This window comes from Ornithorhynchus anatinus, chromosome 5 (genome assembly GCF_004115215.2).
Source record: "Ornithorhynchus anatinus isolate Pmale09 chromosome 5, mOrnAna1.pri.v4, whole genome shotgun sequence".
NCBI classification, from domain to species: Eukaryota; Metazoa; Chordata; class Mammalia; order Monotremata; family Ornithorhynchidae; genus Ornithorhynchus; species Ornithorhynchus anatinus.
Window position 1 is genome coordinate 13,756,446 of NC_041732.1, and position 23,492 is coordinate 13,779,937.

The 23,492-nt window shown below is 50.0% G+C and overlaps 1 protein-coding gene across 7 annotated transcripts; it reads right to left on the minus strand.

The window, feature by feature from the left end:
- Positions 1-1,928: 1,928 nt before the first annotated feature.
- On the minus strand, positions 1,929-22,515 carry SCAMP5 (secretory carrier membrane protein 5). 7 transcript variants are annotated; one of them, XM_029065112.2, is made up of 10 exons: positions 22,346-22,506; positions 21,267-21,335; positions 19,242-19,254; positions 12,742-12,814; positions 11,897-12,025; positions 10,793-10,914; positions 7,394-7,550; positions 6,289-6,390; positions 4,544-4,661; positions 1,929-2,474 (listed from the first exon to the last, which is right to left on the minus strand). In XM_029065112.2, the coding sequence occupies exons 5-10, from the start codon at positions 11,974-11,976 to the stop codon at positions 2,280-2,282; spliced, it is 774 nt and encodes a 257-aa protein (XP_028920945.1). In that variant the 5' UTR covers positions 11,977-12,025; positions 12,742-12,814; positions 19,242-19,254; positions 21,267-21,335; positions 22,346-22,506; the 3' UTR covers positions 1,929-2,279. The 7 variants fall into 7 exon arrangements, with proteins under 7 accessions (XP_028920945.1, XP_028920944.1, XP_028920948.1 ...); XM_029065111.2 differs by lacking the exon at positions 19,242-19,254; XM_029065115.2 differs by lacking the exon at positions 10,793-10,914 and having other exon boundaries at positions 22,346-22,502.
- Between the last annotated feature and the right edge of the window lie 977 nt (positions 22,516-23,492).

Below are 23,492 nucleotides of genomic sequence, written 5' to 3' on the forward strand. Positions count from 1 at the left end.
TGTCCACTGTGGTTGACCATACCCAAAATGGCGCTTCTCCGAGGACCAAGACCTTCCCCTGGGGTAAATGACAGGACTATGTGCCCACGCCTGCCAGATGGGGAAATGCCTATGTCTCTGGGAACCAGGGTCTAGGTTTAGCTAGAACCTGCCCTCTGGGGTTGATAAACAATGGACAGATTGCACCGTGGGGAAGGCAGGATAGAAGGGGAGAGGCAGTGGGATCCAAGGGTATCCCAGGAGTGAAATTCAGAGACTCAGGAGTTTCCTTGGTTTCGAAAAAGGGAACAAAAATCAGGGGAGATTTCCCAGGAAACATGCTCTTCTCCCTCCCTTGGGTTTCTCGGGATGAGGAATGTTTAGCTGGTGAGAATTCTCAGATGCAGAGAGGCTTCCATCTCACTTCCCTTGAGGGTTTCAGGTTGACAATTCTCCAGGTGACTTTGGGGACCCAATCAAAGAGGGGTGGGTCCTGAGCAGGAAAGCCTTGGCAGATCTCTGCTTTCTTTCATCTCCTCTGTAGAGATCTAATCCCTTTCAGGGAAGAAGCAGTGAAGCCTTCCTAGATCAGGCTTTGAGGCTTTTGGTAAGGACCAGGCCCAAAGCTAATCTTTCCTGTTGCCAGGGGAACGGCATCCTGGCTTTATGGCACCATAACTAGAACTGGTTCAGCTGGTCGGAGAGGCCTAGTCTTCCCCCATAAATTAATGATTACTAGATTTCCTTTCTAATCAAGATGCATTCTTCCAGGCTGGTCCTGAAAAGCCGTAGGGACTGGCAAGGAGTGATTCCATTAAAAGAAAAGTGTTTGCCCTGCTCAGGACTCATCACAAAGTCCTGCATAAGAGAGTCAGGATCAGCCTAAGGAGAAAGGGGCGGGGGTGTCAACAGTTGGCAAATCTCAGAGAAGTTGGTGAGGTTCTTAGTCTGAGGCCTGACAACCAGCTGATACACTGAAACTCTTGCACAGAAATTCAGTGGTTGGAGCGAGAAAGAAGGAAGGGGAAGAGATTGGGCAGGGTTTACTTTCTGGAAAAAAGTTAGGCGGAATTTCCTTTCCAGAGGATCCCTTTCCTACAATGCAGTCAGTTCCCACAATTCAGTGGGAGTGTTCAGATGGCATTTGCCAGTCAAAAAACTGGGCTTGTATACACGTGTCATTTAGAATGGCCGGAGGTCAACAACCAGCAGGGGCCCTTCCCCTCCCACATCTGCACAGCCCGGATTCTCGGATTCTCGCATTTGTACAAGGATGCACATGCTGAATCTAGCCTGGCTCCGGGGCGAACTCATCTCCACACCCCCCCCCCCCGCCCACATCCACCCCACCCTCCCCACCAAATCGGCTCCCCCCCGACTTCCACGTGGCCCTGTGAAGGGAAATGTCATTCTCCGTCATAAGGCGGAAGACACCTGCCGCCATTCTCCGGATCAGAAGTCCCCGGTGAGCCCCAGGGCATACAGCGAAGGGGGAGGCTGACCCCATTCTCTGGAGGGACAGCCACCGCCCCTCCCTGGCATCTGTGCCCGACGAACTCCAGTTGCACTCTAATACTGACCACACGTCAAGGGATAAAAGGCCCATTTGCCAAGGGGGTGAAACTTATTGGCTGATGCCAGGAGAAGAGGGTCCTGAGATCCCATTCCCCCCAGCCTCAGGGGGACAAGTGTCCTGGAGGGGGCCATCGGCATACAGGCCCAAAGGAAAACTCCTGGGTTGGGATGGGTTAGTTCCATTCTCCTCTCAGATCGGTCCCGGCCCCCGAGAAGACACCGTGAGCGGGTTGGCCTGATCCCTCTTCAATCCAGGAAGAGAGGTCCATTTAGCTCATGGCAGATACAGGGTCCAGTGAGCTATATACGTTGTTGGCTGATTTTGTGGGTTTCTTAGTTGATATAGTCCTAAACACACACCTACCACGACAATGTAAATCTCCACTGTACACTATTTCACAAGGAAACACAAACACACAGGCATTACCGCACAGCACAATTGTCCTGCAGGTTGACTCACGACTTCTTCAAATGCCGAGAACTGAAAACCCGGGAGACGGGGGAGAGGGGAGAGGTGTGTGTCTGTGTCTGTGTGTGTGTGGTGGGGGGTGGGGAGGGAGATATATAATATATATTTTTACAAAGTAGAAGGGAGATAAAAGAAAAAGAATGGACCTCTCCCCCCCACACACCATCACCAAGATGGTGTGAAGTGGTCTCAGCTCGACCTCTTGCCCCCTTTCCCACTCCCGCCAATGCCACCGCTGCCTCGGGCAGCCTCCAGCTCACATCTCATTGGAATAGGTGTAGTTGGGGGTAGCAGAGTACTGCGTCTGAGGCGGGTTCATGGCACCTTGGGCAGCCCCCACAGCCACATTCTGGGCCGCCTGCTGGACGTGAGGGTTCTTCCAGGCCCCCGTGGTCCACTCCTCCTGGGCTTTGCTGAAGCTTCCTCCGCTTCCCCGGTAAAATTTATGAACCTAGAATGAGACAGAAACAAGAAGGGTGTTGGGTGGAGTGGGCTGGCCCTATCCCATCCGACAACTCTGAGACCTCAGCAGATGTGCACCCCTCTCTTGAGGGGGGCTGGGGGGGGGGGGCAGAGTCCATTCTCCCCGGTTCACTAATGGGACCTGGAGCAGAAAGGAGGGGAAGGGACTCGCTCAAGGTCACTCATGTCAGGGCCAGATTAGAAATGGGACAACGTGGGGAATTAGAGGAATCAAGAGAAGGACGTAAGCTCGTCTCTAGACTGTTCACTCATTGTGGGCAGGAAACGTGTCTACCGACTCTATTGTAGTGTCCTCTCCCAAGAACAGTGCTCTGCATCCAATAAGTGCTCAATAAATACCATTGCTTGACTGAGGGATGTAGAGCTTGTCTACCCCTCCCACCCTCCCCCTCTCTATGAACTTTCCTTTCTGTAAGTATGGATCCTTCTTCAGGGGCTCATGGGTGGTATAGGAGTGGGTGGGCGGGGGGCTCCCTTTCCTGCCCCGAAAGCACTCAACCTTCTCAGGCTCCTGCCGCTGCAGGTTAATAATGCTGGTCACTCCGGTGTGGCCAGAGTGAGGCCAGTAGAGAAGCCCGATGTTGACATTTCCCCACCTGGTGGGGCCCTCTATTATGTGGGACCCTGATCGGTACAACAGCTATATCACTTTTCTGTGTCCCCTGATAGAGGTCAAGCTTCTTGTAGGCAGGTACTTCCCAAGGACCTAGTAGAGTGGCCTTCCATCAAGTGGGCACTCAATAAGTGTTACTGCTACTCTACCACAAAATATGACTCTGAATAGGATACGAGAGTTCCAACTCCCAGCCCACACTTTCCCTAATACAGTGGAACTATCACCAGGGACTTCCTCCAAGAAGCCTTCCCTGACTGAGTTCTCATTCCCTCTTCTACCACTCCCTTCTGCGTCACCTTTGCTCTTGGATCTGTACCCTTAATCACCCCACCCACAGCCCCATGGAACTTTTGTAAATATGCATAAATTCATTTATTTATATTAACGACTGCCTCCCCCTTTACACTGCAAGCTACTTATTATTAATATGGTATTTGTTAAGCGCTTACTATGTGCCAAGCACTGTTCTAAGTGCTGGGGTAGATACAAGGTAATCGGGTTATCTAACATGGGGCTCACATTTTTAATCCCCATTTTAAATATGAGGTAACTAAGGCATGGAGAGCTTAAATGGCTCAAAATCATACAGCAAATAAGTGACTGAGCAGGATTAGAACCCATGTCCTCTGACTCCCAAGCCCGTGCTCTTTCCACCTAGCCACAGTGCTTAACCTCCTTGTGGCCAGGGGTCAGCTATACCTAATCTTTAGTACCTATTCTCCCCCCAGTTCTGATCCCGGCTCCGCCACTTGTCTGTTGTGTGACCTTGGGCAAGTCACTCCACTTCTCGGTGCCTCAGTTACCTCGTCTGTAAAATGGGGATTAAGAGTGTGAGCCTCATGTGGGACAGGGACTGTGTCCAACCTGGTTACTTTGTATCTGCTCCAATGCTTAGAACAGTGCTTGGCAATAGTACGTGCTTAACAAATACCATTGTTATTACTATTATTATTATTAAATACCACAGACTGATTGAGGAGTACTGGGGGCAGATGAGGTAACCCAGGGTAATGCACCCATCCCAGAACTTTATAGGGCAGAAGGCTCAGACCCCACAACAGAGTTGACTGATTATGATGATTGTGGTATTTGCTAAGTGCTTACTACATGCCAGGCACTGTACTATGCGCTAGGGTAGATATAGGATCATCAGGTCCCACATGGGGCTCACAGGCTAAGTAGGAGGGAGGACAGGTTTGAATCCCCATTTTGCAGATGAAGAAAGTGAGGTAGAGAGAACTGAAGTCTCTTGCCCAAGGTAACGCAGCAGGCAAATGGGGAAGCCAAGATTAGAACTAGGTCCCCTGATTCCCAGGATCGGACCCTTTTCACTAGGCCAAGCTTCTGCTGGCTGGTTCTTGCCCATTCCCCACTATGCCTGGCCTTGGTCTCGTCCGCCCCCACCCCCAGGAACCACCTACCATGCTAAGGGCGATGAAGGCGAAGACTGCCACGACCGTGAACATGATGGTGGGGATGAGCATCACCACTGCGGCCCCGACGTTGGTCCCAAAGAAGGAGATGGTTGCGATCCAGCCGCTGCGGGGAGAGTCCGGAGAGAGTTTGACGGCTGCCATTCTTCACCGCATCCACCAGAAACTCCCGTCCGCCGGCTTTAAGGCGCCCACTGCTCCCACTCTTCCTATTTAACCACTCTCTCTTCCCACTACACCCTAGCTCGCAGTCTTTGTTCCTCCAAAGCTAACCTCACTGTGCCTCATTCTCAAATCATCTGTCTCCAGTCCCTTGTCGTGCTCTTTCCCTGGCCAAAACTCTCTGCCCTTTCAAATATTCCAGACTACAGCTCTCGCTATAATTTTTTTTTTCCTCTGGCAGTTGTTAAAGTCTTACTGTGTGCCAGGCACTGTACTAAATGCTAGGGTAGATACAAAATAATCAGGTTGGATACAGTCCCTGTAGTGATGCTCACAGTCTTAATCCCCATTTTAGGGATGAGGGAACTGAGGCACAGGATGTAACGTGACTTGCCCAAGGTTGCAAAGCAGACAAGTGGCAGAGTGAGGATTAGAACCCTGGTCTTTCTAACTCCCAGATTGGGGCTCTTTCCTACACACTTGAAGCACTTTGGAACATATCAATTTTAGATTTTGAGCCCTTCCCAGGCAACAGGGAGTAGGTCCAATTCCCAATTGTGTATTCTTTCCCAGCACTTAGCAAGTAAGCACTTAATACTATTACTATTGCTTACTCTAGTACTTAAAAACTTACCTAACTTTCCATTCTCTTCTTCCTCCTAACTGTAAAGTATTTTGTGTCTGTCTCCCATTAATCAATCTTGATTGACTACTGACTGAACACTTACCATGTGCAAAGCACTGTACTCAGTGCATTGGAGAGGACAATTTAGTAGAGTGGGTACACATGATTCCTTGTAAGCTCTTTAAGGGCAGGCATCTTTTTATTATGACTATTATCATTACGGTATTTGTTAAATCCTTACTACGTGTCCAAGTACTGCTCTAAGCACTGGGATAAACACAAGTTAATCAGCTTGGATACGGTCCCTGTCCCACATGGGGCTCACAGCCTAAGTAGAAGGTAAACAGGCACTGAATCCCCATTTTACCACTGAGGAAACTGAAGTACAGACAAATGAAGTGACCTGCCCAAGGTCACACAGCAAGCAACTGACAGAGCCGGAATTAGAACGCAGGCCCTCTGATTCCCTGACCCGTGCTCTTTCCACCTGGCCACGCTGCTTCTCCTTTACCTTTATTGTCTTTTCCCGAGAATTTAGTACATTGCTCTGTCCACGGTAGGTGTTCAGTAAGTAAGCACTACTGACTGACAGGGAAGAACCATGTCTCATCTACCTGGGGATTCCCTGCTCACCAGACACTCCCTGTGCCCAACCCCTCTTGCAGGAGACCAGTTTTGAACCCCCACATGAACTGTTTCGTAAAGAGCCATTCCAAGATGTTTCTCCTCCTTTGTGAGAGCGAGCCCATTCTTCTCTGCCCTCCATTATAAGCCCAGTCTCTCAAAGCTCACTTCCCCCAACTTCCCCTTACTTTTCAAACTCCGACTCCAGACGGTTGCTCCTTTCCCTCAGAGTTCACCCAGGTGCCCACCAAGGCTGAAAGGCAACCCTCCACCCAGACTGGTGAATCTCCCATCCTGCCCAACGTGATTTCTTTCTCCTTACCAGACTCCCCAGCCTGGGATGCCCACAGCCTGGATGATGCTGATCACCAGCTGGGCCATGAAGGTGAAAAAGAAAGCCATGAAGCTGAAGGAACTGTCCGTCCTGCAAACCGAGACAGCCCTGTTGGTTCTAGAAGTTCCAAGCACCTTCGGATCGCTCCAGGAGACGATCTTGGAAATGGATGGGGCGGGGTGGGGGCTGGGGGGGGGACACCCGAGGAGTTCCAAGGAAGTCGGGGGCTATAAAGTGCCTCAGTAGCAGAGGTAGACACTGAGGGGTCCCTCTCTTGGGTCTCTCCAAGCACTCAGCACAGTGCTCTGCACCCATGAAGTGTTCAGTCTATACTGGGAATCGATTGGCTGATTGCTCCTCTCCCCCTACAGCCCCCAGCTATAAGATCCATTGCAACATCGACAAGATGACAAATCATGAAGTCTCTTTGGCAGAGGGATAGGAAGTCATGGGAGTCCATTGTGGGAGAGGAATTAGGGTGATAGAAGGAAAGAGTTAGAAATTTTCTCCTTAAATTTAGTCCTGGGAAGGAAACCTGGCACGATGCTCTTCTTGGCACCCCGCAAAGGCTCTGTTCAGTGAAGTAGGACCCAGCAGGGCCTTTGTCTGGAGGGCTTCCGGGAAGAGGTGGTTGGCCCAGAACCATGGCCCTTCTCCACCCAGAGGCTGAAGAGACCCAGGAATCCCAAAGAGGAGACAGCCTGAGCCAAGTTGGGACATGGCTGCCTTGTATTGTACTTGAATTGCCTGTTATATTGTACTTTCCCAAGAGCTTAATACAGTGCTCTGCACACAGTAAGCGCTCAATAAAAATGACTTTACGCCACCCCCCCCTTTTGATTCCTCAGGCTCTGAAAGGCTGAGCCTCTCACGTTGGGCTTGGGATCAGCTGAGAGGACAGACTGTCACTCTGTGTCACCACCACAAGATCAAGGGATCTAGGGCTGGGGCAGGGGCAGGATGGTCGGACAGCCTTTTAAGGAGAGACAGAGACACACAAACATAGAAACAGAGACAGAGATAGAGAGAAACAGAAACCAAGAGACTGAGACCGAGAGAGAAAACAAGGTTGAGCTCAACAGCGCTCACTTACTTGAAGGCTTTGTAAATGGGGCGAAACCAGCAGACATAGGAGCAGGGTGTAAAGAGAATGAGCCAGAGAAATGCCAGTCCAAAATTAACCGCTCCACCGCCTCCAATCAGCCATGCCAGGCAGCCTATCAGGTTCACTGCCAAGGTGATGCTGTTCACTGCAAACACACATACATACACACACACACAAACACACACAGCAAAGGAGCACACAGAAAATGTGGGAAAATAAAGTCAGGAGTAGAAATGACCTTTTCCAAGGCGGGGGGGTGATAGAGTCTGAGGCTTTGCTCCCCAAGAATAAAAACAGAACCAGTAGGTTGGTGAGCTCCTAAAGGTAGGGGACATGGAGTGTCTCCTTCAGCCTATGGCTCCCAGCCTGACCAAGGAGGGATATGCACATAATAATAATAATAATCATAATTATGCTATTGGTTGAGTGCTTACTTGCCAAACACTGTTCTAAGGTCTGGGGTGGATTACAAGATAATCTAGCACCCACAGTTCCTGTCCCACTTGGGGGAAACTCTTTTAGGGGGAGGGAGAATCAATATGCTGCCCCCATTTTACAGATGAGGGAACAGACACAAGAAAGTTAAGTGACTTGCCCAAAGTCACATAGCAGGTGAGTGGCAGAGCCGGGATTAGAACACAGATCTCCTGACTCCCAGGCCTGTGCTCTTTCCTCCAGGCTTTTTCCCCACTTCACATCAATCTCTTCTTTATCTCAAGCTGGGGCAGAAGGCTGGGATTGGTGCACTGCTATTCGTCGCAAGCAGTTTCAAATCATCTCTGAGTTCATGGATATAGTCCCCAGCTTGCCTTGGCATCTTTTCAGCACAGCCCTGGAGCACCTGTCTTCCCAAGAATGCCAAGTATATTTAATTTCTCCTTGGAAATCTCATCAATAGATACACTCCCGCCTAAACAATAAACTGTGGGCAGGGAACATGTCTTCCAACTCTGTTATACTGTACTCTCCCATGTGCTTAGTACAGTGCTCTGCACACAGTAAGTGCTCAATAACTACCACTGATTGAGTGATTGTTTAGGAAGGGGGACCCTAAGGCCTCCAGAGGAGAAGTGACTTTACTCAAGACTCCTAACTAGGACCAAAGGGAGGGTGAAGGAGGGCAAGAGGACAGGGCAGGGCAGATGCAATTGCCAGCTGAGACCAACGACGGCGAGTGTGGGGATGTGAGGCTGGAGGCTTTGGACCTCAGAGCGTGGCCGGCCTTGAACGCAGTGAAGGAGGCTGCTGGAAGAGAGAACTGTGGTATCAGATATAGCTTCTGGATTTTGACCCCTACACCCCTTTCCAGGAGCCTCCCACCCCTAATTCCTCCACAGTCTGAGAAGATTGCCCATTCCTGGGGTACTGAGGCAATGGGTTCTATTCTATCTCTTACAATAATAAAAAGAAGACCACTCATTGTGATACCATTAAGTGCTTGCTAGGTGCCAAGCTCTGTGGTAAGTGCTGGGGTAGATCTCCTCCGGTGCCACCGTCCACCCCCAGCCAGGGTGGGAAGGTGGACACTGTGAGAGAGAGGGGAGAAGGTAGGGCAGAGACAGAGGCTGGGCCCAGGCTCTGCAACAGCAGAAGTTACTCCCTCAGGCTTGGGCTCCCTCCTCTCAACAAGGATCTGATGGTTTTAGAACTGGGCCATATGTGGGGTGTGGGGGGGGCGTTGTCTTTTTCTCTTTCAGTGTTATTTACTAAAACACTTACTATGTGCCAGGCACTATACTATGCGCAGGGATAGGTACAGGATAATCAGGTTGGACTCCGTTCCTTGTCCCACATAAGGCTCACAGTCTGAATCCCCATTTTACAGATGAGCTAATTGAGGCACAGAGAAGATAAGTGATTTGCCCAAGGTCACATAGCAGACATAACACAGAGCCAGGATAGAATCCAGGTCCTCTGACTCTCAGGCTCGAGCTCTATCCACTAGGCCACGTTGCTTCTTTCAGAGCCAAATTAGCTTGGGGAGAGGGGAGCTGCAGCAGAATGAAAAGCTGGGGGTAGCCTGCCTCTCACTTTGCTTCCTCTCCTGTTGGAGCGGCAGAAGTAAGAGGACACCTAAAACTTGAAAAAACAAAACAAAATCCCTATGCTTTCTGCTGCTTGGAGAGAGACCTCTAAGGTAGCCAAATATTTTACAGACACCTGAGATTCTCCCAATTTGGGGGTTTGTTTAAATTTCTTGGAGAAGAGATGGGCCATAGTATGGGCCCAGGAACAAGTCAATAATAACAATAATAATAATAATTGTGGTACTTGTGAAGGGCTTATTATGAACCTAACATTATACTAAGTGTTGAAGTATGTACAAGATAATCAGATCAGACTCAGTCCCTGTCTCACTGTCTAAAGGGAAGGGAGAACAAGTATTGAAACCCCATTTTATTGGTGAGGAAACTGATACCCAGAGAAGTTAAGTGTCTTGCCCAAGGTCTCAGAGCAGTTAAATGGCAGAGCTGGGATTAGAACCCAGTTCCCCTGACTACCAAGCCCAGGCTCTCTCCACTAGGCCACGCTGTTTCTCATCGGCTGATAAGTACTGTCCCAACAGCACCCTGGGGTCATAGCCCTGCTCAATGATCAAGCTTTAACATGGTCTTGTAAATAAGATCAATCAATCAATCGTATTTATTGAGCACTTACTGTGTGCTGAGCACTGGACTAAGCACTTGGGTGGGTACAACAGAACAATAAAACTAATGCATTCATGCTCAGCAAATGCCCCAGCTCCAGAGGAGAACTGGACGGTGACCATGAAGTCCACCTTCTGAATTTCTCCCTCAGGAGGGTGGCTATAGATAGTGTTCATTTAAGGAAGTCATGGCAGGGGAGTTAGACTCGGAGTTAGGTAAACCCAGGGCTAAAAGGAAGTATAGTTTTGGCAGAGAAGCAGAGCGGCCTAGTGGAAAAAGCATTGGCCTAGGAGTCAGAGGCACTGGGTTTTAATCCCAGTTCCACCACTTGTCTGCTGTCTGACCTTGGGCAAGTCACTTAACGTCTCTGTACCTCAGTGACCTCATCTGTAAAGTGGGGATTAAGACTGTGAACCCCACATGAGACGTGGACTGGGTCCAACTTGATTAGCTTGCATCTACCCCAGGACTTAGAGTGCCCGGCACATAATCAAATCAATCAATGATATTTACTGAGCACTTACTGTATGCAGAGCACTGTACTAAGTGCTAGGGAAAGTACCACAGAGTTCATAGACACATTCCCTGATAAGAACTTAACAAATACCATTTAAAAAACAAACAAAAAAACCCTATCTAGTTAATTTGATTAATGTAGATCACTTTGGGGTTGTGAATAACCTTGTTTGCCTCTCCATGTGGCACAAATTCACACTTGATTTCCAAACCTTCTCCTCACCCACTTCACTTTGTTCTGAACAGCTCCAGTCAGAGAGACATCCCCTCTCTCCCTCTGGTCTGTGATGCGGGGAAGAAATAAAGGACCTCTCTCCCGAGGGTCCTCCAGGGTCCCAAGCCCTCCTGCGGAACAGAAAAGGGGTACGCCACAAAGACTGCAAGGTACGGGAAAGCCAGAAGTCGTTCCATGGTTGGGGTGGCAACGGGGGCCTGACTTCAGAGCCCATCCTGCAGGGCAGAGGTGGCTCCCCTCACCGGCCCTGGAAACCCAAATCTTGTCTCCCTGGTGGCTGTTCACCCCCAAACAGAACCTCTGGGCTTCCCACTGCTGGTGAAATCAGCTTGAAAGACAAAGGGTGGGGGGTGGGCCCAGAGGGGGCTAGGAAGGGGCTGGCAGGCTGGGGGCCTCAGTTTGCCAAGATGACCTAGGCCATTTCCCTTAGGAGCAGTTTTTAGTAACAGGAAAACACGACTGGAATAGGATGACTCCTTCCTCTCCAACCCATCTCTCTCACACACGGATTAGATTTCTGAGCTTGCCCCGGCAATAAGAGGTCACAGCTGGTCCCTCGGCTTCCTCCACAGGCCGCCACTGGAGGAGGAAAGCTGGAGCGAGGAAAGCACTCAGGTGGGGAGAGACCATCTGTGCCCTCCACCCCATGCGGAGGACCTCTCCCCTACTCTACCTAGACCCTGTCAAGTCAAGAGAGAGGGCCTCCTGGATAAGGAAATGGGCCCTCCCCTGTCCTCCACAGGAAGAAGGGTCAGGGATACTAACAATAAACAGGGCCCAAAGTTGGTCTACTGCCTTTCCGGAACAGATTGAGGCTGGACATGGCCAATAGAGCAGGGAGGGAGCCAGGAAGTTTATTGCACTCTTTAAAGAGAGGGAAACTGAGGCCTCGAGAAGGACACAAACTCACAAGGAAGCTGGGGATTGGATCCAATAGGCCTCTGGCCCAACTAGAGTATGGGAGTGGAAAGGGGACCCCAAAACACCCCAGATTCCACAGGACCAGCCTTGAGGACCTGCAACCCTTGAGGGGAACAGAGCAGACCCAGATGGACCAAACCTCCCTCTCCAGGGCCCCGGCCTGTGACTCACGCATCCAGAGGTAGTAGAGGCGCTTGGCCATGGTGAGGTGCTGTGGGGGGATGTCGCCCTCGAAGTCCTGGTAGAAACATGGCTTCAGGGGGATGAACCTCGGTAGCGGGGGGAAGTTGTTCACTTTCTCTAGAGCAGCGACAAAAGAAATGTCCCATGGGGAAGGGAACGTGGGGGGGGGGGGGGGCGGGGGTTCCCGGTGGCTCTTTTCACTCCCGGGGGTTTCCGAGAAGGAGTCCATCGCTGAGTGATGGCGAATCAATCGTCCCCCAGGCCACCGCTGAAATCCCTGGGCCCGGGTGGCCCGCAAGAACAAGCCCCCCACAACTCCAGGCCACCGCCTAGTCTGCCCTCCAGAATTCTGGGCACTGGAGGGGCAGATGGATGGTGGGGTACAGCTGAGGAAGGAGGCGAGAGCCCGCTAGGGTCAGGCTGGAGGTCCTGGAGTAGCCCAGTCAGCAGCTCCCACCAGAAGGAGCTTTGTGATGCCCTCAGCTCCCACTCCTCTTTCTGTGGGTAGCCCATCCAGAACCCAATCCTGGCCCCCAGAGGCTGCCAGGCACACCTGGGGCAATCCCTAAGCTACTTCCTGTCCTAACTGGGCCGGTTCAGCAGGAGCCTGGATCACCTTTGAGCCCAAATGAAACAGAAGGCAAAACCCCAGGCTTTCTAATCCTTCAGCTCGCAAGGATGCCCGGACACAGCTGGCTAACTTCTCCACAGAGGGGAAAAGGCAGGCTCAGAATTGCTTTGAATGAGACTTCACAATGTCAGGGGCCAGTAACAGAATTTCCGGTATCACTGGTGTGTGCCCAAAAGCTCCCTCTCCCCAGGTGTCTCCTTACCTGCCATGGTGGCACCAGCCCGTTAGTGGGCAGCTCAGCTGGTCTGCGACTTGCTCACCACTCCAGTCCTGAGCTGGAAGAGATCGGAGAGGTCAGGCCCAGGCATTCTGAAGTCCAACCTCACCGACTCCACCCTCTCCCTCTGGGGTCAAAGCCCGACATCTCTCCTTCCCCAGCCCGGATCAATTCACTTGACTGCTGGGTAAATATGACTAATATACTTCCTTCCTGAGAGGGAGGGTGGGACAAGAGGCATAGAGAACAAGGCTCTCGTCACGCTCTGCCTGAAGGCTTCCAGACAGAGGGTTGTCCTGCCAGCTGGAACCTGATTTATAGGGTCTTCTGAAATCTCCCGAAGGATTTCAGCCACCTCTCCCAAGTGCCTAGAACAGTGTTCTGCACATAGGAAGCACTCAATAAATACCACTGATTGATTGATAATCATCACTGAGGCAGTTCCAAAGGTGCCTTGGCCCCCTCAGCCACAGGGCTTCGCAAAAGGTGGCCCCACCTGCATGTGACCTGTTTCGGCCCCATATCGGGGGCTGGGACGCTGCCTCACTCTCCCCTACAGAGACACCCACCCAGTCGAGACACCAGAGTGAAGATCCAGAGGAGTCTTACACCCCCCCACCCCGATACCATTCTCCCAGCCATCCCTCTGAAGGAAGTGGCTGGGCCTCAAGGCCTGAAACATCTGCTCTGCTCTGAGAACAAGGGAGAAGGGAAGACATGGGGCCTTATAAGGGGAAGGGACAGTTTGGCCAGTTCCCAGGTATCACTCTGTCCCACTCTCCCGAGACTGTTTGAGTTATCAACTCCTAAAGACATCTTCTCCCCTTCCCAATCAGTGGTATTTACTAAGCACTTGCTATGTTGCACTTGCTATGTTCAGAGCACTGTACTAAATGCTTGGGAGAGTACAATACGACAGAGTTGGAAGAAATGTTCCCAAGGGCTCCTACAAATACCCGAGGGGGCTGGGAAAATACCCGTTTTGCCTATCAGATGCTAAGGCCCTGGCCGAGAAACTCCTTCCAGCCAAGTAACAGAGCCTTCCTGTGGAGGCAGGGCTGCCGACCGTCCCTCACAGCCCACATGGAAGTAAAGAGCCAGGGGTGCTCGAGGCTTCTGAGAAGTCAATTCAAGACCCCCTCACTCCCTGTGCCTCTGGTGGTCCCTGCCACACTACATTCCCAAGGCAGTGGCCCCAGAGTCAGTGGGGTGGGTTGCTGGATTTACTTCTACCCAAGGATCTCCAAAGCACTGTACTAAGTGCTTTGGTGAGTACAACATAACATCAGACCCATTCCCTGCCCACAACGAGCTCACGGTCAAGAGAAGCAATGGTTTCAGCACAGCCAGGCTGAGCGGGTGGCAGGTGTGATGACTGAGAAAGCCCAGGCGAGGCCTTTCACCGGAGTTGGGGTTTTGAAATTGTGGAAGGAAATCTGAGCCTAATTGAAAGCACTTTGATACAAAGTCCCCCAGCTGACCCAGCCCCATCACTGAATATTAAGTGCTGGCTGGAGAAGGGGGCATCTAAATACATAAAGGGTATTTATTGAACATTTACTGTGTTCAGACTACTGCACTATGTAGGAGAATTTGATTCAGCAGAGTATAAATACCATTAATTGACTGACTGATAGACACATCCCCTGCCACAACGAGCTTACAGTCTAGAGCAAAGAATTTGGGCCTGAGAGTCTGACTTGCCTGCTGTGGGACCTTGAACAAGTCACTTTGTTTCTCTGTGATTCAGCTTCCTCACTGAAAATGGAGATTAAATACCTATCCTCTATTTTTCTTTAACTGGGAGTCTCATGTGAGACAGGAACTGTGTCTGAATTGATGATATTCAATAAAATCTATGGTATTTATTGAGCATTTAGTACGGTAGGTAATGTGTCTGCTAATACTGTTTGTTGTATACTACTCTCCCAAGGGCTCAGTACAGTGCTCTCCACATAGTAAGCCCTCAACAGATACGATTGACTGATTGATACTAAGTGCTTGGGAGAGTACAGTACAATCCCTGTCCCACTGGAGCTGAGAGAGAGAAGGGGTGATACAGACATTACAATGAATTATAGAAGGATATGTACATAAGTGCTGTTGGGCTGGAGTGAAAATCAAAGTGCTCAAGGGATATAGATACAAGGGCGCAGGCATCTCAGAAGGGAAGCTGAATAGGGAATGTGAAAGCCCAATCACGGAGGGCCTCTTGGATGAGATAGGATTTTAGGAGGGCTCTGAAGGTGGGAAGAGTGGTAGTCTGTTGGATATGAATGAGGAGGGCCCTCCAGGCCACAGGAAGGACGTGGGCAAGGGCTTGGCAGCATGAAGTTTTCAAGCAAAACCTCCTCACTTTTGGCTTCAAAGCTCTCCATCCCCTTGCCCCCTCCTACCTCAGCTCCTTTCTCTTTCTACAGTCCAGCCCACACACTCCGCTCCTCTGCCGCTAACCTCCTCACTGTGCCTCGTCCTCGCCTGTCCCGCTGTTGACCCCTGGCCCACGTCCTACCTCTGGCCTCCCTCCTCACATCCGCCAAACTAGCACACTTCCCCCCCTTCAAAGCCTTACCTCCTCCAGGAGGCCTTCCCAGACTGAGCCCTCCTTTTCATCTGCTCCTCCTCCCTTCCCCATTGCCCCTACTCCCTCCTCTGCTCTACCCCCTCCCTGCCCCACAGCATTTATGTATATATGTACATATTTATTATTCTATTTATTTTATTAATGATGCACATATATCTATAATTCTATTTAGATTGATGCTACTGATGCCTGTCTACTTGTTTTGTTTTGTTGCCTGTCTCCCCGCTTCTAGACTGTGAGCCCGTTGTTGGGTAGGGGTTGTCTCTACTTGTTGCACAACTGTACTTTCCAAGTGCTCAGTACTGTAAAATGGGGATTAAGACTGTGAGCCCCACGTGGGACAACCTGATTCCCCTGTGTCTACCCCAGCGCTTAGAACAGTGCTCTGCACATAGTAAGCGCTTAACAAATACCAACATTATTATTATTACTACTCTGCACACAGTATGCACTCAATAAATACGATTGAATGAATGAATGAAAGAGAAGACAGGTTTGGAGAGTAGGTTGGCAATAGAGAAGCAAATTGTGTGGGCTGGACTGTAGAAGGAGATGAGCGAGGTAAGGTAGGAGGGAGAGAGCCAAGTGCCTGAAAGCTAATGGTGAGACATTTCTGTTGGATGAGGAGGTGGCTGGGCAACCACTAGAGGTTCTTGAGGAGTGGGGAGATGAGTCCTTCCCTCCTCACCTCTCCTCGCCAGGGCACCATGAGTAAAGCCTGGTGGGATCAGGCTTCGTTCAGGAAGGGAGTGGGCAGCTGTGCAGAAGAGCTGGGTGGTCACTGCTGGGTGGACAGTGTGGGAAAGCTGAGCTTTGTGGGCCGCTGAATTGGGTGGTGGGTTCAGAGGGGGCCAGGAGAGCACTGCTTAGCTGAGCAGCTCGCTGGGGAATACTGAGAAAGAGCTTCAGCTGAATGAGTTCGCCATGAAGATGTCATTGCACCACAATTTCCAGGGGAGCCCCCAAATGAGTCCATTTAACATCTGCAGGCAGAGGGCCGGTGTAATGGGTCCAGGGACCCTCCTAAAATTACCTCTCCTCCAAAAGGTCTTCCCTGACTAAATTCTCCTTTTCCCTACATGCCCTTCCCTCTGCATCGCCTATGCATTTGGCTGGGCATCCCTTAACTACTTAGATACTCCAGCTCTACATCACTTATGTGCATATCCCTATACCCTGTTATTCATTCAATAGTATTTATTGAGTGCTTACTATACTAAGATGTCAGAGACTTAGAGTTAACGGAATTTGTTAAGTGCTTACTATGTGCCAGGCACTATACTAAGCGCTGGAGTAGATACTAGATATTCAGGGTGGACACAGTCCTTGTCCTACAAGGGGTTCACCGTCTTAATCTCCATTTCACAGATGAGGTAACTGAGGCACAGAGAAGTTAAGTGACTTGCCCAAGGTCACCCTAGTGGCAGAGCCCGGATTAGAACCCAGGTCCTCTGGCTCCCAGGCCGGGGCTTCATCCACTAGGCCACGCTGCTTCTCAGGGTTTGCTGAGAACAACAATTGAGCTCACCTCCTCCAAGAAGCCTTCCCAGACTGAGCTACCCCCTTTTCCTTCGGCTCCCTCCGCCCTCTGCTCCTCCCCTTTCCCCCTTCACCTCCCCTCAGCTGAGCCCCCTTTCCCTCTGCTCCTCCCCCCTTTCCCCTCCGCACTGGGCTCATTTGTATATATTATTTACTACCCTATTTATTTTGTTATTGAGGTGTACATCCCTTCAATTCTATTTATCGTGATATGTTGTCTCATTTTTGTTTCATTCTGTTTTGCTCTGTCATCTGTCTCCCCCGATTAGACTGTGAGCCCATCATTGGGCAGGGATTGTCTCTATCTGTTGCCGAACTGTACATTCCAAGCGCTTAGTACAGTGCTCTGCACACAGTAAGCGCTCAATAAATACTACAGAATGAATGAATGTTAAGGGCTTACTATGTGCCAAGCACTGTGCTAAGCAGTTTAATTTGGACAAAATCATCACTTTTACCATGGTTTCAGAACACCCCAGCCACCCTTCATTTCCAGGAGAGACCCAGTTCCTCCCTGGCCCTCCCACCCCCCAGGTATGTGGTCGTCAAAGAGGAATGAAGAAACAAGGACAGATGACAGAGGACCAAAGAAAGAATGGTGACCTCTAGCACAGAAAGGAGGCAACATGGCAAATTAGATACAAAAATTCTGTCTCAAGGTCTTCTGTGATCCTGGAGAAAACCCAAACCTCTCTGTGCCTCAGACGCCACCCCACCATCTGTAAAAGGGGGAGAAAATCAAATAGTCTCACAGGGTTATTGAACTGAATGGCTACCGGGGTGGGGTGAAGCTCTTCCCTAAGATAAACAGCTCTAAAGGCCTTTATAGTTAAGAAAAATGTGCTCAGCTAGCAGCTTTTCACTGGAACTGAAAGTGTTTCCCATGTGTATCTAATTCATCCCTAGCCCAGCCCTGCGAGGCACAGTGCAGGTTTAGAGATGGGGAAGAGGCCCAGAGAGGGTAATTAATGGTAGGTGACCCAGGCCCCACCAACCTTCTAGGAACTAGAATCCCAGAGCCCTGAGTACCCCATAATGTGTCCAACCATCAACGAGGCGGGAAAAACCTGAAGCCAAGCAGAGGCAGTGAGATGATCCACCGCAATTTCCAGGGGAGCCCCCAAATGAGTCCATTTAACATCTGCAGGCAGAGGGCCGGTGTAATGGGTCCAGGGACCCTCCTAAAATTACCTCTCCTCCAAGAGGCCTTCCCTGACTAAATTCTCCTTTTCCCTACACGCCCTTCCCTCCGCATCGCCTATGCATTTGGCTGGGCATCCCTTAAACGCTTTGATACTCCAGCTCTACATCACTTATATGCATATCCCTATACTCTGTTATTCATTCAATAGTATTTATTGAGTGCTTACTATGCGCAGAGCACTGTATTAAGCGCTTGTTATTCCTCCGTCCTTAATATCTGTCTCCCCTCTGAAGACTGTAGGCTCCTGGTGGGCAGGGATTGTGTACCAACTCCATTGTATTGTATGTTCCCAAGCAGTGTGGCCAAGTGGATACAACACGGGCCTGGGAGTCAGAAGGTTCCAGGTTCTAATCCTCACTCTGTCACTTGTCTGCTGTGTGATCTGAGCGAGTCACTTAACTTCTGTATGCCTCGGTTGCCTCATCTGTAAAATGGGGGTTAAGACTGCGAGCTCCATGTGGGACAGGGACTGTGTCCAACCCAATGATCTTGTATCTACCCCAGCATTAGTAGAATGCCTAGCACATAGTAAGCACTTAACCAATACCATTAAAAACAAAACAAACAAAAAAACTTAGTACAGTGTTCTGCTCACAGTAAGCACTCAATAAATACCACTGATTGATTGGACGGTGAGTCTCAATAAATGCTCCTGCTACTACCACTAAATATGACCTTGAACAGGACCAGAAGAGTTCCAGCCCACGTTTTCCCTACTATTATGAAAAAAAATCACACGGATCTCCTCCAGAGGCCTTCCCTGATTATGTCCTCATTTCCCCTTCTCCCACTCCTTTATGTATTGCCCTGGCATTTGGATTTGTATCCATAATCTCCCCACCCTCAGCCCCACGGCACTTCCGTACACAGCCATAATTTACTTTGTCACCCCTCCTCTAGACTGTAAGCTCCCTGTGGGCAGGGAAAGTGTCTACAACTCTGTTATATTGTAGTCTACCAAGCAATTAGTACAGTGCTCTGCACATAATAAGTGCTCAATAAATACAACTGATTGAGTCACTTAAAATACAAGAACCGATAGCAAAGGGAGAAGAACAATAAGGACAAATAAAGAGTCATTGGAAGGGCAGTTTCTTTTTCCATGCACAGACCTCAGAACAGCCTCTCAACATTCAAGGGAGATGGGAAAAGACTTACCAATGTCCCCTGTCTTGGGGAAGACAAAAGAAAATAAATTAGAGGCAGCAATTCCAGCATTCCTAAATCCTAGACAGCTTCCAAGTGGGAATGGCCTCCACTCTAACCTAATCCTCTTCAATCTCTCAGTTGCCCTCGACATTGTTGACCATCCCTGTCTCCTGGAAACATTATCCAACCTCGTCTTCACTGACCCCATCTTCTTCTGGTTCTCCTCCTATCTCTCTGGCTTCTCTTTCTCAGTCTCTTTCGCAGGCTCCTCCTCTGCCTCCCGCCCCCTCATACAACAGAGTTGGTAGACACGTTCTCTGCCCACTGGGAGTTTACAGTCTAGAAAGGATTTATGTACAAGGACAACCTGATTACCTTGTAACTACCCCTGTGCTTAGAACAGTGCTTGGCCAATGGTAAGCGCTCACAAATACCATCATTATTATTATTAACATTGGGTGTCCTTCAAGGGTCAGATCTGGGTCCCCTGCTATTCTCCATCTATGCCCACTCTCTTGGAGAACTCATTCATTCAAATGGCTTCAACTACCACCTCTATGGAGATAATTTCCAAATCTCCAGCCCTGATCTCTCTCCCTTTATGCAATCTTGCATTCCCTCCTACCTTCCAGACATCTCTACTTAGATGTCCTACCATCACCTCAAACTTAACATGTCCAAAACAGAACTCCTTAATTTTTTACCCAAACATCCTTTCTCTGACTTTTCCATCACTGTAGATGACACCACTATCTTTCCCGTCTCACAAGTCTTGACTCCCTTCTCTAACTCAATACACATATTCAATCCATCACCAAATCTTATCAGCTCCGCCTTCACAACATTGCTAAAATCTGCCCTTTCCTCTCCATCCAAAGGGCTAGAATGTTAATCTAAGTATTTATCCTATGCCTCACTGACCTCCCTCCCTCCTGTCTCTACCCAATCCTGTCCAAGGCACTGTTTCTGTCTCTTGTCTTTGTGCATGCTCTTTGTCTCTCTAGGGGTGTACGGCTCTGTCTCTTCCTGTAACTTTCTCTGACACTATCTTGCACTCTTTACATTTATTTCTTTGCCATCTCTCCTCACATCGCTCTATCCTGGTTGTGCCACTCTTCTGGTGTGAGATCCTGGACAAGTCAATGTAGGGGAAGCAGCGTGTCCTAATGGTAAGAGTACAGGCCTAGAAGTCAGAGGACCTGGGTTCTAATTCTGGCTGCACCATGTACCTGCTGTGTGACCCTGGACAAGACACTTAAGTTCTCTGTGCCTCAGTTCCCTCATCTGCAAAATGGGGGATTCAATACCTGTTCTCCTTCCCCGCCCAGCTCATTTTTCTATAAAAACGTTCAGGGCATGTTTCCCCACTCCTCAAGAACCTCCAGTGGTTTAAACGTCCACCTCCCCATCAAACAGAAATTCTTTCCATCGGCTTTAAAGCACTCAATCACCTTGCCCCCTCCTAACTCATCTCACTACTCTCCTACTACAACCCAGCCCACACACATCATTTCTCTAATGCTAACCTTCTCACTGAACCTCAAGCTCATGTCTTGCTGCTGACCTCTCATCCACATCCTGCCTCTGGCCTGGAACACGCTCCCTCTTCATATCTGACAATTACTCTTCTATGCTTCAAAGCTTTATGGAAGGCACATCTCCTTCAAGAGGCCTTCCCTGTCTAAGCCCCTTTTTTCCTTTTCTTCCACTCCTTTCTGCATCACCCTGGCTTGCTTCCAGCCCCACAGAATTTATGTACATATCTTTCATTTATTTAATTTTATTGATGTCTCTCTCCCCCTCCAGACTATAAGCTCATTTGGGGCAGGGAATGTGTCTGTTCTATTGGACTCTCCCAGGCACTCAGTACAGTGATCTGCACACAGTAAGTGCTCAATAAAGATGATTGACTGGCTGACCGAGCCTTGTGGGAATGACTGATATCCAGAATGACATCAGTGGGAGACAGAATTAGGGGCAGGCTGCTCCCTTTCTCTTCCCTACCACCCCCAAATACTGCACAAAAGAGCTTACCCCAAAAGCCACTGGGCAAATGTCCAAATGCTCTCTGGAAGAGTCCAATCTGGGTAGAAAGCAAAGATCCTGGAGGAGAAAGTGGAAAGAGATCGGGATGGAAGGAAGGAAAAAAGAGGAGAAAGAAGAAATTAGGAGGCAAGTCTCTTTCAGAAAATCATAACAAGGTGACAACGCTCTGCACCAATCTCCAAAGAGATCAAAATCATTCACTCATTATCTCATACTCTCCCCAAAATCGTTTGGGGGGAGATGCCTTGAGGCCGACAGAGAGGAAGTGACTTGTCCACAGTCGCCCAGGTGGTCGGATAAGGAGAGCGGAGGGTGGGGGGGGAACAATAAAAAAAATATAAACATCCCCCATCCAAGTGTCCCTTACCTGTCTTTTGTAGAGAGATTTACAGTACTTTGCTAAATGGCCTAACTCCTAAATCCACGACCTAGAGCCGCTTGTTGGCAATCAGCCCAAAGCAGAGGAAAAGATGGCATTCCCGCCTTCCATATTCTCAATCCCCCCCTCCCTGAGGATTATAAGGTCCTTGTGGTCAGGATCTGGGTCCTCCAGTTCCGCGGTACTGTACTCTCCCCTAAGTGCTAAGGACAGCGCTGGGGCACCAGGTAAGCCCTCGCTAAATACCCTCGATTGATGGTGGTGATTGACAGCCCCAAAGAGGAAAGGCTTTAAAAAGAAGCCGGGCCCCAACTGGTGTTTCCTAAGTAACCGAGCAGGCTGTGGATCTATAAATCCTTACGTCAATAAGAAGTCACCATCTCCCTCCGGGGGAAGGGAGAAGGTTGGGGCGGGCGGGGGCGCGGATTTCAGCACAGAAACTCCGAAGGCATCTTCAGCAGTGCATCCCATTTAGCCTCCCACCCTTCTGCAGAGGGGGAGAAGGTCACCCGGCCTGCTGGTCCAGCAGGAAGCCCCCCCACCCCCCACACACTTTGCAGGAGGTAAAAGGCCAGGGGAGGCTCGGTCTCTGCAGCAGCCGTCAGCGCGCTGGGCGCTCTAATCCAGGATCGTGCGGGCTATGTACTGGCCGGATCGGGGACCCTCCAAACGCAGCCCAAGGACTCACCGCAGGGAGACGGATGCAATGCCCGGGGGGGAGGATGCAGGGGCTCGTTCCGGGCCTGCAGCTCCTGGGTTGGCGCTCCCGCAGCCTCGGCTGCAGCAGGAGCAGCAGCAGCACGAGGTCCCGCAGCTCCAGCTGCAGCTGCAGCAGCAGCCGCCCCTCCCCCCGCGGCCGGCCGCTGGGCTTTCGCCTCTTGCAGCAATCCCTCTCGCGAGATCTTCGCCCACCTTTTCAAGGTGGAGCCCTTAGTTCTCGCGAGAAGACGGAGCCGCTCTTTCCCCCCCCCCCGGTGCTGTCCGAGGTGCTGCGGGGGGGACACGGCCGGGAGGGGGCGCCACTGAGCACCCTCATAGTTTGTTAAGCGCTTACTATGTGCACAGCACTGTTCTAAGCGCTGGGAGATACAGGGTCATAATAACGTTGGTATTTGTTCATTCAATACTATTTATTGAGCGCTTACTATGTGCAGAGCACTGTTTTAAGCGCTGGGGGAGACACAGGGTCATAATAACGTTGGTTATTTCTACTAATAATTCTCTTCAAAGCCCTACTGAGAGCTCACCTCCTCCAAGAGGCCTTCCCAGACTGAGCTTCCCCTTTTCCCTCTGCTCCCTCTCTGCCCCCCCCACCTCTCCTCAGCTAAGCCCCCTTTTCCCCCCCTTTCCCTCTGCTCCTCCCCCTCTCCCTTCCCCTCCCCTCAGCACTGTGCTCGTCTGCTCATTTGTATATATTTTTCTTACCCTATTAATTTTGTTAATAAGATGTACATCCCCTTGATTCTATTTATTTGCTATTGTTTTAATGAGATGTACATCCCCTTGATTTTATTTATTGCTATTGTTTTTGTCTGTCTGTCTCCCCCGATTAGCCTGTAAGCCCATCTATGGGCAGGGACAGTCTCTGTTACCGATTTGTACATTCCAACGCTTAAGTACAGTGCTCTGCAAATAGTAAGCGCTCAATAAACACTATTGAATGAATGAATATCTGTGCCAATTTGTATACTCCAAGCGCTTAGTACAGTGCTCTGCACGTAGTAAGCGCTTAATAAATACTATTGAATGAATGAATGGTACTTGTTCATTCAATAGTATTTATTGAACGCTTACTACACGCAGAGCACTGTACTAATTTGTTCAGCCCTTACTAC

Excerpts from the sequence above, each read along its gene's own strand:
- SCAMP5 (XM_029065111.2), bottom strand. The coding sequence starts at position 11,976 with ATGTTTCTACCAGGACTTCGAGGGCGACATCCCCCCACAGCACCTCAC. Across the intron at positions 4,662-6,288 it reads ATCCCAGGCTGGGGAGTCTG|CGGCTGGATCGCAACCATCT; the intron begins GTAAGGAGAAAG and ends CTCTCCCCGCAG. Across the intron at positions 2,475-4,543 it reads CCTTCATCGCCCTTAGCATG|GTTCATAAATTTTACCGGGG; the intron begins GTAGGTGGTTCC and ends GTCTCATTCTAG.